This window comes from Abramis brama, assembly GCF_963993115.1.
Source record: "Abramis brama genome assembly, chromosome: 20".
Lineage (NCBI taxonomy): Eukaryota > Metazoa > Chordata > Actinopteri > Cypriniformes > Leuciscidae > Abramis > Abramis brama.
In genome coordinates, this window is record NC_139982.1 from 30390182 (window position 1) to 30409421 (window position 19240).

Below are 19240 nucleotides of genomic sequence, written 5' to 3' on the forward strand. Positions count from 1 at the left end.
TTTCATCGATTATTTTGTTGTATGAATATCTGAACTTGGGATATATCAAAATAAAGCTTCTATTCCAGCTTCATGCATTCTTTTTTTATTAACACTTGAATGTGGGCGTTTCATTAAAAAAGCAACATTTTGAACAAAAAGTGTAGTTTTTTTTTTTTTTTTGTCAAAGACAAAAGATAATGCTTTTATTGCTTGTTTCTGTTGCTTTTTGCATGTTTTGATCCAGATAGTCAATACTCTCTCTAAAGATGTGTAATAGCGCCCCCTACCGTACAACAGTGAAAACATGGATTGCCGGAAAATTTTGTCAATGGTGGGGAAAGAGTTAATGTGATATTTCTATCTAATAGTTTGTTAGCTTGCTAACACAATCTTATGATTTAGTGGTGACAAAAATGACTGAAATAGAATAAATCTTGTCAGGGAACCATAACCATATCACTTTGGAACTCCATTATATTTCTTGAACAAATTTAACTTGATTCACGTGGAACTGATGATCATGAATCATTTAAATTCAATACACCTTTTTTTCAGTGTGAGAAACAGCCATTTGACAATCCCATGCTCTTTGTTTTAACCAGCGGTGTCCCACAAGGCTCTGTACTGGGTCCATTTTGATTTGGCCACAACTTACCTTTTATCCATCAACGACTTTTTCAGAGCGTAAAATCAGAATTGATAAGTTGTGGAAAACATTGAGCGACTATAATTTGCAATAAATAATAATTATACATCCATTGACCTCATCAAACCACAAATATAAGCAATATGCTTTCCAGCAAAAAACAAATGCAAATATGGTCTTATATAGTAACGTAACAAACTAAACAACAGTTAAATGTCTTTGAAACCAGCTGTTTACTTGTGACATCATTGTTACATAAAATAGGTTCATATTTCACATGGCATCAGCGATTCATTTCAAATCCAAAATATAAAAAGTGCAAATGACAGTTGACGGTACACCGGCCACACAACATGGTTCAGTGTCTTCTTTCCTTTTTTTTTTTTTCTTTTTTTTTAATCTTCCCCTGTTATTGTAAACACAAACAACAACTTAATTCATAAGCAGACCTTGTTACAGCCACATTGACATTCATGACGTGAGAAACTGTACACGAGCAAGGCAGAGTTCGTCACTGATATTTTCTTCCGCTCATTCTTTGGGAGAAGGGGTCGGCTAAACGGCACGGTGAAAACACAACGCAGAATATTTCATAACTTACATGGAAAATGTTTACAAAGCAATGTGTCGTCTTCATATAAAAACCAACCAAAACATGAATATATATAAAAAACTGTCCTTTTTGAGAGTGTACAAAGTATTCATGTAAAGCAAACATTTGCAGTTCATTGTATATCTATATATATATACCTCTCAAAGTACAAAAATCTGAGAGTCACTTGGCATTAAACTCCTTCATGATGAATCTCTAGGGCCCCAAAAACAGGCGTCAGGGTCCTGAGGAAGAGGAGCGTACATGAGGAACGAGCGTCTCACGTCTGAGGAGTTTCTGAAGCACCAAACAACACTGGATTCAGATTGAGTTGAGATGGTCATTCAGAGCATAAAGAGAGAAGAGGAAAATGCGGATGCATATTCAGACTCTGATGCTACCAGCGTCCCAGAGCAGGAGACACTGAGATCTTCCAGAGATGAAGCATTTAAACGTGATGTAAGACACTGAAATAAAGCCATGACACATTCATCCGAATTCATGAGCAAACAAAAATAACGGTTCGCAAATTATCTGTAAATTGTCCAATAACTGTTATTGTGTAAATTGCTGCATTCAATTCAAATGCAACAACTAACATGGTGTTGTAGACAATTTATGCAAGAATGGTTTTATGAACACAGATGTTCAACAAATGAGCATATTCATGATCCACACGTGTAAATCATTAATAAATTCATTGTGTAAATTGTTGCACTGATTTGAAAGTGACAATTTACATAGGAATGGTTTTACGCATAATTTCCATAAAGTTATTCTGGTTGCATTTCATGAATGAAGCCCAATGTATGAGCATGTGAGGTTTTTGACCTTAAAAAAAAAAAAAAAAGTACTAAAATGGCTGTATACACAATGAAAACATACATAAACAGGCTAAAAATATGGAATATGTAAATACAATCACCCCCCCCCCCCCAAAAAAAAACCCCCAAACATTAAAAGTATGTTTTCTGTGCAGAACGGCTCATTCGAGCTGAGAAAAATGGCATTGAGTTTTCATGGTTTTATAGATTTCTCTGGCAATATCCATGCAGGATGGAGAAGATGAAGCGTTCAGTCAGTGTTCATTCAAATGTCCTGGTTGTTCCTGAGGACGAGGTTCAGCCGTGTGTGTTGAGGCGCTTCAGCCTGTAGTGATGGCGTTCAGATCCTTCATCAAACCCTCCAGGTGGGCCATTTCTTCTGAGAGCTCATCGGTCTCATACGTCTGAGAGAGAGAGAGAGCCATGCCAGACCAGCCATGTTAGAGTTAGGATTGAGGGATGCAAGAAAACGGAGGGAGAAAGAACGACAAACCAAACAGAAAGAGGAAAGCGAGAGGAGCACGAGGGAGGGAAACGGGTTTGGAGCAGCTGAGAAGCGAGAGAATAAAGCAAGACGCTACAGCGCAACCTACGACAAAACAAACAAAACGCATGCATTTCAGAAGCGTAACAAATTAAAAAGGAAAAGAAAAACAGTGCATTTTTAAAATTAGGCACAGAAAGAGAAAACGATTCAAATTAATTCGGCCGGTGAGTAAAAAGATAAATGGGTAAAAAAAAAAGAGAAAAATAAATCAAATTAAACACAGATTCCAACTTATAATAGGGTAATAATAGATCACACTTCACTCTAAAATTAAAAATAGAAAACAAGAAATTCAATTTTGTATAAAGAATATGCAGATATTTTATTCCAATTTTTTATGAATGTTTTAATATAAATTAAATGAGCAAATACTTCAATGGACAACAAATATATTTCAGATACAAATTCAATAATAAATAAATTCAATACACTTTTTTCCAGTGTGGGAATCATGTGACTTAAGCCCCATGCTCTTTGTTTTAACCAGCGGTGTCCCACAGGGCTTTGTATTGGGCCCATTTTGATTTGACATTTTTTACAGCACAAAATAAAAAAATATTGGAGACTATTAAATATTAAACTAAAGAACAGTTTATTTGTCATGAAAATGATTTCACAATGTAAAAAAAAGGCTTCATTTTCTATATGCAAAACATAATATCTTATGTCCTTCTTTTGATTTTGGGGTGAAATGTGAACGAGACATGTTTGAGACAGGTTTCATAATGAAGCATTCACAAAAAGTGTCTCCAGCACTCACCATGTCCAGCATCTTGCTGGTTTCTGATTGGTCAGGAGCATTCGGGACTGTTACTGCCATTGGAGCTCGAGCTCGATTTAGTGTCCCGATAGATGCAGTTTTCACGCCGGGCGCTGAAACACAGATAACAGCACATGCTATGAACTCTCCCACACGTAAAGCAACCAACCACAGTAGTTTCTCCTGAAGGTACACTATGTGACTTTTGGTGCTCTAGTGGTTAATAAACAAAACTGCATGCATCTTGTGGAAGAACATTAATTAATTAGTCAGAGCTGCTTCTCTCTGTTTATGTACTGTATATGACGCGTTCGCACCGCCAGTAGGAGCTCTGCAGTGACGTATGCCGAGCTTGTTGTTGTGACTTTTATTTTGACGCCAGCCAGAGCCTAAACACAGTGCTCACATTCTCAGTGTTCATTAGTTCACGATCTGTCCAACAGTCCTGTCTAATACGTTACTAGATAGAACTGTTATATATAGAAAGTAGATCGTATATGAACAGGTATTAGCGTATGCCGTGTGGTTGATGCCCAGTGTTGCTGAGCAGAAACACATAATCATGTTTCTCTTGGTCTCCTCAAAGTTGCGTTAGGTTAAGAGGCCCATCTATCACTGTTTCCCATGTGCGTAGAGTTAGTTTCTGGAGTAAATATACAGGCTATAATCTGTTTATACAGCTTTTTCTTTTTTTTTTAAATGGTGGGTGCTGGTGTTGAGTGCGTTCGGCCAATCAGCGAACACTATCATCACTTTAGTTCCTATAGTGCTGGTTTAGACTGACTCTGAAGTAGGAGATAAATCAGTTCCTCCAAAAGGAGTTCCTAGAAGTAAAATCGTTCCTAGTTCCTGCGGTGCGAACACGCCAAAATCCGCGAACTTCCATCAATAGTTCTAAGAACTATGAAAAGGTTTGAAAGCCCCTATAGAGTAACCTTTAAGTTTTTAATATATCAAAATGTATTAACCAGGGAGCGCACCTGGCTGAGCCAGCAGAGGGGTGCTGGGTAAGGCCGTCTCATAGGTGGGCGGGTTATGGGCAGAAACCGTGAGCGCTGGCACAGCGAAGCTCTTGAGCGGGTGTGTGAGCGGGTGTGTCGGCCGGATGTGGGCCGTTGGTGGGTTTATACTGGGTGGATCTTCCTCTTTGATCAACGCCTCAGTCTTCTGGAGCTCAGCTGATGTGATGGGCTGACTGGGGGCAACCGGAGGTTCAGGTGCAGCCGGCTGGTTCCTCACAGACTCTACACACACACACACACACACACAGTGATGAAGAAATAAATCAATTAATACAATTATTCAGCTGTGAGTCTCACCTGCAGACGGAGACCTGTGTGAGTGTGTGTGTGGGGTGTCAGCTGTGTGTCTCACCTGCAGACAGAGACCTGTGTGAGTGTGTGTGGGGTGTTAGCTGTGTGTCTCACCTGCAGACAGAGACCTGTGTGAGTGTGTGTGTGGGGTATTAGCTGTGTGTCTCACCTGCAGACGGAGACCTGTGTTAGTGTGTGTGTGAGTGTGTGAGCTGTGTGTCTCACCTGCAGACGGAGACCTGTGTGAGTGTGTGTGTGAGTGTGTGTGTCTCACCTGCAGACGGAGACCTGTGTGAGTGTGTGTGTGAGTGTGTGTGTGGGGTGTCAGCTGTGTGTCTCACCTGCAGACGGAGACCTGTGTGAGTGTGTGTGTGTGTGTGGGGTGTCAGCTGTGTGTCTCACCTGCAGACGGAGACCTGTGTAAGTGTGTGTGTGTGTGTGTGTGGGGTGTCAGCTGTGTGTCTCACCTGCAGACGGAGACCTGTGTAAGTGTGTGTGTGGGGAAGCGGGCGCTCTCAGGCTGATCTGGTGATGAAGGTAACCGCGCGGCGGGAGGTGATAGTGATGATGATGGTGATGAAGATGATCGAGGGAATGAATGGGGTGAGCACTAATCACAGCTGAGAGAGGACACACACACACACACACACACACACACACACACACACACACACACACACACACACAGTGAGATCAACACAGCACATCTGCTACACACTTAGACTGCCTACACAGCATCCCTACTACAGCATTTTGATTTAGAGCGCTCTATTTTGTTGGTCATGTAAATAAATAGTTGTAGTTTTAATTTTACTACACTGAAATTATAGTTTTGAAAATAAAAAATAAAAATAAAGAAAAAATATGAACATTTTATTTTATAAAAGTAAAAATATATTAAATAGAAAAATAAAACGATTTAACTTTGTATTTATATTAGGCTTTGTTTCAGTTAGTTTCATTTGTGCACAAATAATTTGAAAATTAATTTTCTTTTTATATTATTTTTGATATTTATCAATAAAAATAAAAGAATTATCAAAATAAATTCTGATACAAAAATAAATCTCATGAAAATAAAATATAGTTTAATAAAGTAATTTAAAAAAAAAAAATATTTCTATAGTTAGGTGTTAGCATGTTGCTCTGATACTCTAATAAACATAATAAATAGAAAGCACACTATTTACTAAAATTATACTGATCTGAATGAATGAATTAGACATTTATAATAATTTATCTTGAATCATCTGCCATTGTAAATTGATTTTTTTTATTTTTATGTATTGCATTCTGGAATTATTTTGACCAGGATGGATAATCTGCAATATGCAAAAATGAAGAGCCGATCACTGGAATCACTATTCTTAGAACGCAACACGCTCCGTATCTTTCGTCAGAGCAACTATTATAGCGAAATATATCCTAAAATGCCTAAAAAGGCTGTTTAAGACGGAAGCTCACTAGGTTTGAATCTAGTTATGACACAAGACGACATGAAAGAACGGCACACGGTTCATATAGTACCGCATGACCAGCACAAGACAGGTTGAGGTGTTATAGGATAGTCAACGATGTGCTGTTCTGCTCTGTGAACTCACGCTGGGGGGGCTGAGAGTCGAAAGGCATCATGATTTTGGGTCTCACTCCCCTGCGAGTGGACACACTCTCCTCCAGCTCCTGGATCTGATGGCTGGGCTCCACCGGGTCCTGGGCGGCGCGAGGGATGGGCGTCTCCGTCATGACCGGGTTGGGATCGGGGGATTTGTCGATGGGTTTGAGCTCCAGACGCTCGTGATGGATCCAGAGATCAGGAGGTTTCAGGTCTTTAGACGAGCTCTTGTACTTGTGTGAGCCGGTGTTGGACTTACAGGCGGCACGCTTCCTGAAGACACAAATACAGCTGAACTCTCCAGACGCATCTAACTGGCTTACAGCAACATTTACTGAAGTTGTTCATGATTATGATAAATACCTTTTAAAATAATTTTTGCACACACACACATATAATAAACTAAATATATATAATGTTAAATAAATAATTTTTTACTTTTATTTATATCCAATACATATATTATATATGTGTATGTATATATATATATATATATATCTTTGTTTCAAGTAAAGTTTCAATGGTGCATAAATTAAATACAGTTTAAAAGTAATTCAAATTAAATTTCGATTTTACCTCATTACATTTTTTTGGTATCTTATGAAATTATTAAATAGATTTCATATATTAATACATAAAATTATAAATATCTTATTACATATTTAAATGTATTAAAATATAAAATGCTTATGAAATGCATATTTAAATATATTATATACATTTAAAATAAAAATTATAGTCCCATCTTTTAATAATTAGGATTTTAATATTTTATTATATAACAAAACAACTAATAATAATTATTTAGTATTTTAATAACATTAAAATACAAAGTTTCAGTATTTTTTTCCAGGGTTCGTTGTAATAGAATAAAACAATCACACAATAATCGATTGTTTTGAGAGACAAATGTTTAAGTTAAAAAAAACCCCGACTGTTTAAGTGTCATGACAGGCCTAAGAAAACTCTTTCTGCGTGATAAAACCACTGTGAGATAAAACATCTCATTGCATGTTGTTTTTATATACAGATGTTATACAGATGTTTTTAAAAGATGTCAGAAGAGTGAAGAACACACTTTTTCTGATGTGAGTTGGACCGGCGCGTGCACAGGACGGCTCCCACGACCACAGCGATGATGGTGAACGCTCCCACAGACACTATGACCACGATCACCAGGATATGATTCTCATGGCTGCCCGTGATGCCTGGCTTATCTGACATATGAGAGAGAGAGAGAGAGAGAGAGAGAGAGATTTACTAAACCGCAAGTCTCATTGAGATCATGGCATCTGTCTTTAAAGTGTGTGTCTTCATGTTTACCCATATTGGATCCAATCCCGTGCTCCGGCAGGGTCGGGTGACCAGGTTTGACTTGCAGCCCTATAGGCAACAAGACATCAGTGACATTCAGCTATCCCACAATGCATCTGACATAAATGGCATGTTATTGACAGGTATATAGCAGGGATGAACACTACCCATATATAGATTTGCACTGAAATTACATTTAAAGCTAAAATAAAGATAGCGCAAACAGGATATTTTTATATATTGATGTCTGGTAATTGTTTTGACAGGATTTAACTTCTACATATATACTGTTATATTATTATTTCATTACATATGCATAATAAATTGACAGCCAAAATTGCGTTGCGTGACTGAACTTTACAATAGAAACATGTTTAATTACCTTGATCACTTGACATTTTGTCAGATGGTTCAGCTGAAAATAAACACAAACAGAATGAACGAGTGAGCATGAGCAGAGGGTAACAGATGGGCGTAAAGGATGAGCTGGCTTCACCTTTAGGGGTGCGGAACTGCACCGCGTCTGACATGGGTCCCATGCCTTTGGAGTTCCTGGCCTGGATCTTAAAGTAGTAAGCAGTGTCCAGTGTGAGACCCTGAATCTGATGGGTCAGCCGGTTCCCCACCACAGGCTCCACGACCCAGTCATGAACCTCAGCGTTCACATCGGTGCTGTAGTAGATGATGTACCCTGAGAGACGAGAGATTCGCTGTCTGAAAATCATCCGACCTGAGACTTGTCTCTTTGGATGCATGTAATAATTCGATAATCTAGTTCCTGTGATTGGCATCCATAATGTAAATCATGATGAGAACGTGTCATGTGAAAGTGTCTGTTCCTCACACACCTGTGATTTTGCCGTTGGCTTCGGTCGGAGGCTGCCAGTTGATGTTGATAATTCGTGGATTTCCCTCTTTACTGATCACAGTCACATCTTTTGGAGCAGAAGCGGGAACTGCAAAACACACCAAACACCATTACAGGGATATAACACAAGTAAACAGCGTACATGGCTATTAATGAGAACTTTACCAAGTTATGATAGTATAATTGTCATAACAATTTGTCCCAAAATCATGCTGAAATGCAAATGAGACATTAATAAAGTATGCACTCATTTTGCATCCTGAAACCAAACATCTGTGTTTTATAAATTTTGTATGTACTTTTTTATATGACTTGTATAACTAATATAAACCAAAAAATAGTTTTGTCAACATCAACACACAAAACACAAATGATAATCATATTTGAAGTACATTTTATATAACAAAATATATAACAAAAGGCTCTTGTAATAATCATACATGCATTAACAAATGGGAACCTAAGTGAAAAATTTGGTGCATGCATGTTAATGTGATATTTATAACTATATATAACTAAGGCCACGTCCACACGAAGCCGGTGCGTTCCCGATCCGATTTTTTTTTTCCTCGTTCTAAAAAAAAATTCCGTAAACACGGCGTCGTCTCAGGAAATATCTGCGTACACACGAAACCACTGAAACCGACTGAAAACGGTGTAGTATATATGCCAGACCAGTATGGGGCGCTGTAATTCTGACACAGAGATACACTATACACGGAGAAGAAGACTTTGAGCATGCACATAACCTTGCGCGCTGTATACGAACCAAGAAGAAGAGGACGAAGATTATCGCTTGTTGCTCACCACAGTTGCAGTAAAGCAATATATTTTGCTGTAATAAAGTTAGTAGGCTTAGTAGCTTCTGCAGCACGAACACAATCATGTAAGTCCGCCATTATTTTTGTTGCTGTTACGCGTGACACAGACGACACGTGATGTGATGACATCATCGTTTCACAAAATATACGGATTGGCTGTACACACGAAACCGCAAGGGTGTCGTTTTCAGATTTATCCACTTTGGGACCCGGTTTCAAAAAATAGCGGTTTCAGTCTCCCAAAACGCCGGATCCGTGTGGACGAAACGCCAATACGATAAAAAATGTATACGTATACAGTGAAACGCGTCTCCGTGTGGACGGGCCCTAATATGCATAATAAATAAATCACACACGTTCATATATATACATATATATATAAATATATATATATATAAATATATATATATATAAATATATATATATATATTAGTTCTGTCAAATTGATTAATCACATCTAACATAAGTCTATATAATATATGTGTGATATATATATATATATATATATATATATATATATATATATATATATATATATATATATACACATATATAAAAATTATATATATATATATATATATATATATATATATATATATATATAAACTATATATATAAACTATATATATGCACATACATACACACACACACATATATATATATAAACAAACTTATGTTAGATGTGATTAATCACATTCAGTCGATTTGACAGCACTAATATAGATATATACTGCATTTAGTTTATATAGTATAAACAAAATACAATATATAAGCAAAATGCAAATTTGTTGAAGTTGTGTACATCAGTGTGAAAAAGAAAATGTTCTAGAAAAAAGAATGTTTAACTGTCCTTTATTCCTGTAGTATTTCATCTTCAGAATAGCATCTACAGGGAGAAGCGATCATTGACGAGTGTTTAGACGCTGCAGGCTCTTACTGGTCTCGAAGGTGGTCCCGTGGGCCGTCATGCTCCACGTGCTGCTCCTGCGGCTCTTCGTCACCATCACGGAGAACTCGTACAGCGTGTTGGGTTTCAGAGCCGTCACCGTGTGGAACAGAGACGTGGTGTTTGCCATCTGACAAAACAAGTCACAGACAAACACATGTATGAAGACCTAGGCTTATCACTGCATTTTTTTTGTGCATATAACTAATTAAAAAATATGTTATATACTCTGTAGTCTGCAGTAAGCAGGACACTAGTGTTCAACTCCACACCGGTGTGTCCGCTGCAGTGTGAGAGAGTGTTCACTAGAGGGCGCTCAGCGCATGGAGAAGATTAACACATCTGACACACTCCTCAGAACCAGCCTTATTTTACTATCATTGAGATGCTATTATAGTTTTCCATTAATATTTTGAATTCGGTATAGTCATATTTTTTATTTTAATTTTGGTTAAAGTTTTAGTAATTTCCATTTTAATCTTTTTTTTATTATTATTTTATTTTTTTAAGTATGTCTATATAGTTTTCATTAATTACAGTTCACATCAAGTTGAATGAAAATGAGAAATTTTGCCAGGCCAAACTGTCTACTTATACTCTACTAACACTCTAGTGAGAGTTATTATACATGTATGTGCAAATTTACTTACAGTCGACCGAATGTGTTAAAAGGACCATCAAAATAAAGTGAAACCAGTAAGTTTTAACTTTTATTTAATTTCAAGTAATTAATTTTTTCTATGGTTTTAGTTTTAAAGTCTATACCTTTTTTGTGTTCAAAATGTACAAAAGTTACATAATAAGCAAGTACCGGTACATCATGAATCCATTTTCCAAACCGTGTTTTTGTCTTATCCTGAATCACTACGGTACACCTTTAATAAGTGTTTATATGGGACTCTTTCAGACTGGTATGGGCCGGCACCACTTCAGAGTATGCGTGTCTCATCATAGACATAAACACAGAGAAGTAGTCCAAAACTTATGGACTGCAGCTTTAAAATCGCCATGAAATTAAATATGACAATTCTTTTTTTATGGAATATTGCAGTATTTATTATAAATGATTTATCTGTGCACATCATTACTGTCGTGCCTTCGTAATCTTTAATCAGAATAACTCTCCCTCGCTCTTGCATCTCTTCTGTGATGACGGGGGCGGGGCAACCTGTCACTCACATGAGATCCACCAATAGCAAACCACAACCATCCAATCAATTCCCTTTGGACAAAATCAAGCCCCGCCCACATTTGTTCTTGTTTGAGAAGCTGTTGAAGAAAAGACCATCACAACTTACATTTCATGTCGACTTTCTCTAAAATAACCCTGTTTAAGCTAAATTAAGCCATTTGTAACAAAATACCTCTCCGTAAAGATGTCCGATACCTTAAATTTGGTGTTGGCGGGGATGTTGGTCTTCCAGCGGATGGAGTAATATCTGGAATCGGTGATCTTCTGGTTCTTTGCGAGCGAGTTGTCGGCCCAGCTGACTTTGACGGTGTCGTGGCTGAGGACAGAGGCCTGAACGCCCACCGGGGGCAGCATGGGTGTGGGGTCGGGGGCTGGGGTGTATGGGTTATTGAAGAGGTCATAAAAATCAATATCAGGGTCTATGGGGTCTGACAGCAGCGTCACACACACACAGATGAGTCAAGGCAAATCATAATAAATGGAGAACAAAACAAAAAATATGGAAGGATTGATCAGCGTTAGACAGGAATAAATGGATTGATGGTGCAGTGGTGGACAAGTAAGAGGAAAAATGAATGAAAAAGAGAAAGAGAGATTATTAGAATTAAAAAGATCCATATTTAACAGTATAAAACAGTGCAGAAACATTAAATAATAATTTGTCAAATGGACAATTTCTATTTACAAGAATAACCGAGTCATGGATTATGCTGCATTTATAGAAATACAGAAAAATACTCAGTGAAAATTAAAGAAATAATCCAAGTTCAATATAATTTAAGCAATTTAAGGACAGTATCTATGACAATTATTACAGAAATTAATTTAAACATCCTTCAGATTGTAAAAACAAACAATATTACAGTATTACAGTGTATGCACTTAAAATGGAAGTCAATGAAAAGTGTCATTTGTTGGATAAATCGTCCTTTTTTTTGTGTTTAGCAGTGGGGCGACTTTTGGTTACACTTTATTTTAAGGTGTCTTTATTACACTGTAATTATACAAGTACTGTACTTACCAAAGGGTTAGGGTTTGATTTGGTTGCATGTAATTATGCATAATTTATAGTTATTACTATAGTAACTAAATGTAACATGAAACAATGACACTGTTACCCTACTTTTCTTAGCGGATGAACCTCTGGTTACACATTACCGATATATTTCCTGCATTTTTTCTCGACAAAAATAATAATAATAATTCAAAATAATATTTTTTACTGTATTATTATTTCGATTAAAAAATTAAACAAACCAATAAAGACATATATTACTAAAGCAATAATACTAGTGTACTGTAAAATAAATAATATTTATAATACTTCAGATTTGCATTTAAATTACAGCGCTGAGTTTTATTTCTAAAGAAGTGCGTATTTTAGCGTTTATCCCGCTATAGTGTTTCTTTTGCTAATTTAAGAGGCACAAACCCAAATGAGTCAGCATGCTTCTGATCGATGGAGCTCTGAACATTTGTTTAATTAAGACACACCTGGAATGACTATTGATTTCTTCTGTGTAAATATCCACTTGTTTAATTGTGAACAACAACAACAAAAATGCATTCTCAGCAGAAAACGGCAGCAAATGATTGCCGCAAACATGCTAACACTCATTCTTGGCGAACAACTCATTTCTGGGTCACTTCGCACGCTAGCTCTGGAAGCTGGAGTCTGTCAGAAAAGTTTGCGAAGCCTCCAGAGTGAGAGCTGAGGCAGATCTCAAGCTGACGGGACGGCAGGGGGTCTGGAAACCTTTAACAGAGGCGTTCGCTGCCTGACACATCTGACGTAACGCAAGAGAGATGTGTGGATGGAAGCGTGCGACACATCACACCTGTAGGTTTCGATGTACGCTAACGTGTCCCAGAACTGAGGGGGGCAGACGCATGTGTGGTTCTTGTCATCTTACATTTAAAACACACACTTCACATCGTAGTTTGTCTCCACTACAAAACAATCTTAGACTGACTTCTAAAGCTTGCCGTGTCACAGATTCACATCATGCGTTTCAGTTTCAGCACAGAAACACAGACACGAGTTCTGATGAACACTCAATACAGTCAAACCTAAATTTATTCAGACACCTTCAACATTTCTCACATTATCACAGTTTATTCGCTATGGTTTAGAAAATGGTAATCAAATATGACAAGGATTGATATTTCACAGGTTTTGTCCGTCCTTCAGTTAGACTGTCTCGCACATGAATTATGTTGAATATCTGTCAGCTGTTAAATTTAACTACACAATACTAATTTAGCTCAACCAATTACCAAGCAATGCTTCATTTTGTTCAGTCTGTGTGTAAAAAGGTCGCATTCGCAATTAAAGAAAAAACACATGTTCAGGTCAAAGTGTCTGAAGAATTTTTGGTCCCAAATTTGCATAGATTTCACTGGTAGTCACTGTATGAAGATTTTTTGTGTATAATATGTCAGTTTACTTTACTTTGCTATCCTCACTTATATAAATGAATTATAGTTAAAAACATCATAAATTATATCTGGTGTCTGAATAATCTTTGGTTTGACTGTATGCTTCAAAATAACATCAAGCATGTTTGTGTTGTCATCTTGCCTGAACAGAGATGGGAAAGCTGCCACAATATAACTTGTGTGTGCATGTCTTACCGGACTGAGGTCTAGTTGTGGCGCTGTTGTAGATGGGAACGCCTTCGCCCATGTTGTTGAACGCCTTGAGAGTGATGACGTAATGGGAACTGGGATCTGCAGAGGAAAACAAACATAAAACGCCTGAAAACACACCTAATGTCAACAACATGGCTGATTATTTGCAGCATTAAAGACGCCCACCGAGGTTATCGATGCTGTAGAAACGCTGCTTGTAATCCAGAGTAACCGTGTGGGCATGAGGGCTTCCGATCCCATATCCGATCTTATAACCTCGGACTAAAATATCCTGGTTTTCTGGAGGAGTCCAAGTCACCACGATTCGGTTCACAAGAGGACGAACATGAAGAGAGCTGGGGACTCCTGGGACCTGAGACTCTGTAATACACACAATGAACAATCAAGATAGAACCTGCTCATCTTTGACCATTCATATATATATACAGTCGTGCTCAGAATTAATCATACCCCTTGTAAATATGATCAAAAATGGCTGTAAAAAATAAATCTGCATCATTTATCCTTTTGATCATTCATTCAAAAAAATTGGCAAAATCTAACCTTTCATTGAAGTAAAAGAATTGAAAGTGGGGGGGAAATCACATTATGAAATAAATGTTTTTCTCCAAAACACGTTGGCCACAATTATTGATACCCTTTTATTAAAAACCTTTTTGCAATCTCCTTTTGCCAAGATAACAGCTCTGAGTCTTCTCCTATAATGCCTGATGAGTTTGGAGAACATCTGACAAGAGATCAGAGACCATTCCTCCATACAGAATCTCTCCAGATCCTTCAGATTCCCAGATCCATGTTGGTGCTTCTTCTCTTCAGTTCACTCCACTCATCAGGTCAGGGAACTGGGACGCTCATGGCAGAAGCTTCATTTTGTGCTCCCTAACACATTTTTGTATTGATTTTGATGTTTGTTTTGGATCGTTGTCCTGATGGAAGATCCAACCACGGCCCATGTCCAGGACCTCCAGCAGAAAAATATGCCCACAACATTAAAGATCCAACTGTATATTAAATTGTACACATGGGGTACTTTTTATCCTTGTGTGCACCAAACACATCTAGCGTGTTTGCTGCCAAAAAAATCTTTTTTTAGTTTCATCTGACCACAGAACCCTGTGCCGTCTGAAGATCCAGTCGTGTCTGACCACTGAATATGCTGGAGTTTGTTTTTGGAGGAGCGAGGAGGATTCTTGAAACCCTCCCAAACAACATGTGGTGATGTAGGGGTTGTTTCATCTTTTTGATTTTTAGCCTTTCTGACCCCAAGACTCAACTAATCTCTGTAATTCTCCATCTGTGATACTTGGAGAGTCTTTGGCCACTCAAACCATCCTCCTCACCATCCATTAAGACAATATAGACACACGTCCTCTTCCAGGCAGATTCGTAACATCTTTAGTTGATTATAACTTCTTAATTATTGCCCTGATGGTCAAAATGGGGATTTTCAATTCTTTAGATATTTTCTTACAGCCACTTTCTATTTTGTGAGGCTCAACAATCTTTTGCTGCACATCAGAACAATATTTGGTTTTACTCATTGTGATGGATGATTAAAGAAATTTGGCCTTTGTGTATTCATCATATTTAAACTCCTGTGAAACAAGAAGTCATAGCTGGACAGTTTCATGTTCCTAGTCACCCTGGTGTGCTAAATAAAGGTAAATATTAATGGGAATATACTTCAGAGATATTTTATTCATAAAAAATTCTAGGGGTATCAATAATTGTGGCCAACGTGTTTTGGAGAAAAACATTTATTTCATAATGTGATTCCCCCCCACTTTCAATTCGTTTACTTCAATGAAAGGTTAGATTTTTGCCATTTTTTTGAATGAATGATCAAAAGGATAAATGATGCAAGATTTATTTTTTACAGACATTTTTGATCATATTTACCAGGGGTGCCATTAATTCTGAGCACGACTGTGTATATATATATATATATATATATATATATATATATATATATATATATATATATATTAGGGGTGGGGGAATTAACGTGTTAATAACGCAATTAATTTGAGATGTTTAACGCATTAAAAAAAAATAACGCAACTGACGCAGCACCTTTTTTTTTTTTACCTCGTTTTAATGACTTCCTCTTGCGGCTGCTATTGAAAAGGCCGAAAATATGCCGTCCCGCCCCTCCGTGTTCACCGATCAGGTTTCATTCTCGCGCAGCTTGTTTAGTAAACCTGCTCTGATCACATGCTTTGGTAATAATAGCTTTGTATGACTATACTTTTTATTTTGATAATTAGTCAAAAAATAAAAATCTGTTAAATCTGAGTATGTTGCATAGAACTGAATGAAGAATAATATATTGATGTTTAATATTTTAATATAGGGCTATTTTCTGTCCAATTTGTGTGGACATTTTTCTTTTTTTCTCCTTTTTTTTGTGTGTTGTTTAATTTAATTAGTGATTTTATGTTTAAATATTGATGATTACAAGTTTGGGGGAAATGCAATTAATTGTGATTAATCACAGCAAATTGTGCGAATCTTTTTTAATCGATTCCCAGCCCTAATATACTGTATATATATATATATTCATGACAAAGGAATTTCCCTTGCGTGATTTTGAGTGGCTCAATATCGCGATTTGTGATACTATTGGCATATTATTATACTTATTATTATTTTGCTATATAAATAAGCTCATTGGGCTATTATTATATTTATAAGCGTTAGTTCTGATACTCAAATCTGACTGGACAAGAGGCTTTTCCTTCTGTCAACTGATGGCAAACTGAGTCAGCTGATGTTTTTCACAAATATATAACCTGACCTGAAGAAGGACAGACACAGGTAATCGCATAAGCTCAGTTCTCTCTGTGTGTGTGAATCTTGATAGTGTATTGATGGTGTACCAGATACAAATCTAAGAGACTTTTACTGCTCAACTTCATCTAACACATGAATCAAAGCTCTCTTTCAAGCATGACCACACTGAGAGGATTATTAGGAGACTATTTAAAAATAAAGTATGAAATGAATGTTCACAGCATTATAGATCAGGTCGAGTGCATCGCTTAGCTAAACCGCTGCTTTCAAGCACAAATTCATTAGTGTGTAGAGAGCTAACTGCTTTAAGAGCAGTGAAATTCATTCCTATTTGTTTTGGCCGAGTTTAAAAGCAAAACTTGTGCACAAACGGATCCACGGACAGCATTATCTTAGGAGGCCGCGCTAATGTCTGTTCTGATTTATAAGGCAACGCTGCTAATTTCCGACAAAACCTTTTGGATTTGGAGTCATTAAATTGACTCATTATTTCAAACACTGGCCTATTTGTGGGGCTAATTCAAGTAGGAGTGGATGAAGCGGAGGCATTAGCGGTTGAAAGAGATGCTTTGGTCTGGCTGTCACAGAGCTTTTCCCATTTTAGCAGATGGAAATGAGCCCAAAGAGGGTTTGAGCGCGCACACACACACTCCCATAGTGCTTGGGTCCCTCCGTACGTCCAATTGCGAATGAAAATAAGAGCTATTAATCCAACTTAGTCATCTAAATCGGCTGAAATGCCTCGGTGTCTGCTTGTTCGCTTAATTTCAGAGCTCCCCGCTGCTCTTTGATGAGGACGGAAGGCAAAGACACACTAAACATGTTCCTCTCGCATCAAGCAAACAGCTTCTCTCAGTGCAGAAACATGGCTTTCAATCACTGGGTGAATTTCAAGAGGAAATGTCTGAGCCCACACAAAATAAATGATGAATTATAAGTTGTGTAACGAAAATAAAGTCTATTTTTTTTAGAACAATTCGACACATTTTCCCCTTAAATTCTCATCAGCACATTCAGTTCTCACTATTCATTAAGTTTATTCCATTCAATAAATATTACCATAATGTATCAAAACAAAAGTACATAAATAATAATAATATAAATAAATAGTATTTTTTTCCTATTACAGTAGGAAGAATTTTGGGGGAAAATGAGCTTAAATATTATGAAAATAGATGTAAAGGCCCTAAAATGGCCATAATGGTCCTAAAAATAGACCTAAACTTAATATTTTTTTTATTTAACATTCCTAGAATGTTCTTGCAAGTTTTCCTAATATTCATCCCAATCCGCCATTAAAATGAAAGTGTTGGATCTCCTGCGCTAACGCTAGTTGTTCCTCTCACCGCTGAAACGCAGATCTAACACAACAGCTACGGCGCTAACCTAACAGCTCAGACTTGGTTATCCGAGCCCGATGTCACGAGTAAATCACATCAGCGTTTTCCCAAGCCTGAAATCAATTGGATTCACTGTAACCAACTCAGCGGCGATGCGCTAGTGTAAAGTTTCCTTTTGTGCTGCGCTTCTGAGAGATTAAACGGACATATTAATCCAAATAACTCAAAGGCTTTTCCTTCAACAATAGAAGTGCATTAAACAAATGCCATTTTCCCAGGATTCCCGTCTCCGGCAGTCAGAGAGTTTAACGAGTGAATTATCCAGCGGTTCTTTCAGTATTGATGAACTCTGCCGTTTGATCTAACAGAAATAACGCCACTCGTTCAAGTTCGTTTTATATTGTCTGCTTTATTATTTTCAAATTTTCACAGTCCTTAAACGATGTATTTATTTTTTATTTTTGTATAGTATCTAATTTTCTGATCTTGGGTTTCATTTGTGTTATGGTAACGGAGGTCACGCGAGTGAATGTCAAATTCATTGAAGAAAATACATTGAAACATATTCGGCGTATTAATTTTGCGCATGTGCTCCAAACATGTCCTGGTTTAAATGGAGAACAAGGCACGGTTCTCTTCATGTTGTTGTTTTGATTTGTTTTCTTTGTATCAAGATTACTTGTTTGCTGGTATTTTGTTTGATATTCAGGTATGTTCAAGTCATTAAGTTAGATTAGTTGTCCTCTGTTTTGATGCGTTTATTCATTTTGGTGTTTTGTTTTCTCTTTTGCACAAGCTCTTACGTTGATTCTCAACGAGTCATAGTGGAGTAATGCGTGTAATGGCGTCCAGCGGTGATCTTATCTGTGACGACGGACATTCAAATAAAGTGTGGGAATTTGTTTTCGTGATTGGTTACCGTCTAGGTCGTTCTCGAAGGTTTCCGCCGCGATCCACTCCGTCGTCGGACCGGTTCCGTTCACGGTGGTCGCCGACACTCTCACCGTGTAAACCTTTCCTTTCTCCAGACCTTAAAGA

General features: G+C 37.4%; 1 protein-coding gene across 10 annotated transcripts in view; it reads right to left on the reverse strand.

The window, feature by feature from the left end:
* Positions 1-837: 837 nt before the first annotated feature.
* neo1b (neogenin 1b) overlaps positions 838-19240 on the reverse strand; it is a 131962-nt gene continuing 113559 nt past the window's right edge. For 2 of the 10 annotated variants that reach the window (XM_084095794.1, XM_084095791.1), the window contains exons 14-28: positions 19122-19232; positions 14235-14429; positions 14052-14147; positions 11613-11845; positions 10217-10355; positions 8439-8546; positions 8087-8281; positions 7973-8005; positions 7600-7659; positions 7355-7493; positions 6266-6549; positions 5132-5284; positions 4332-4595; positions 3352-3464; positions 838-2633 (exon numbers count right to left, since the gene is read on the reverse strand). In XM_084095794.1, the coding sequence (XP_083951920.1) occupies positions 2622-2633; positions 3352-3464; positions 4332-4595; positions 5132-5284; positions 6266-6549; positions 7355-7493; positions 7600-7659; positions 7973-8005; positions 8087-8281; positions 8439-8546; positions 10217-10355; positions 11613-11845; positions 14052-14147; positions 14235-14429; positions 19122-19232 (2135 nt within the window). In that variant the 3' untranslated portion in view covers positions 838-2621. The remainder of the gene's footprint in view (positions 2634-3351; positions 3465-4331; positions 4596-5131; positions 5285-6265; positions 6550-7354; positions 7494-7599; positions 7660-7972; positions 8006-8086; positions 8282-8438; positions 8547-10216; positions 10356-11612; positions 11846-14051; positions 14148-14234; positions 14430-19121; positions 19233-19240) is intronic. The other 8 variants (XM_084095789.1, XM_084095792.1, XM_084095790.1 and 5 more) reach the window with 6 other exon arrangements.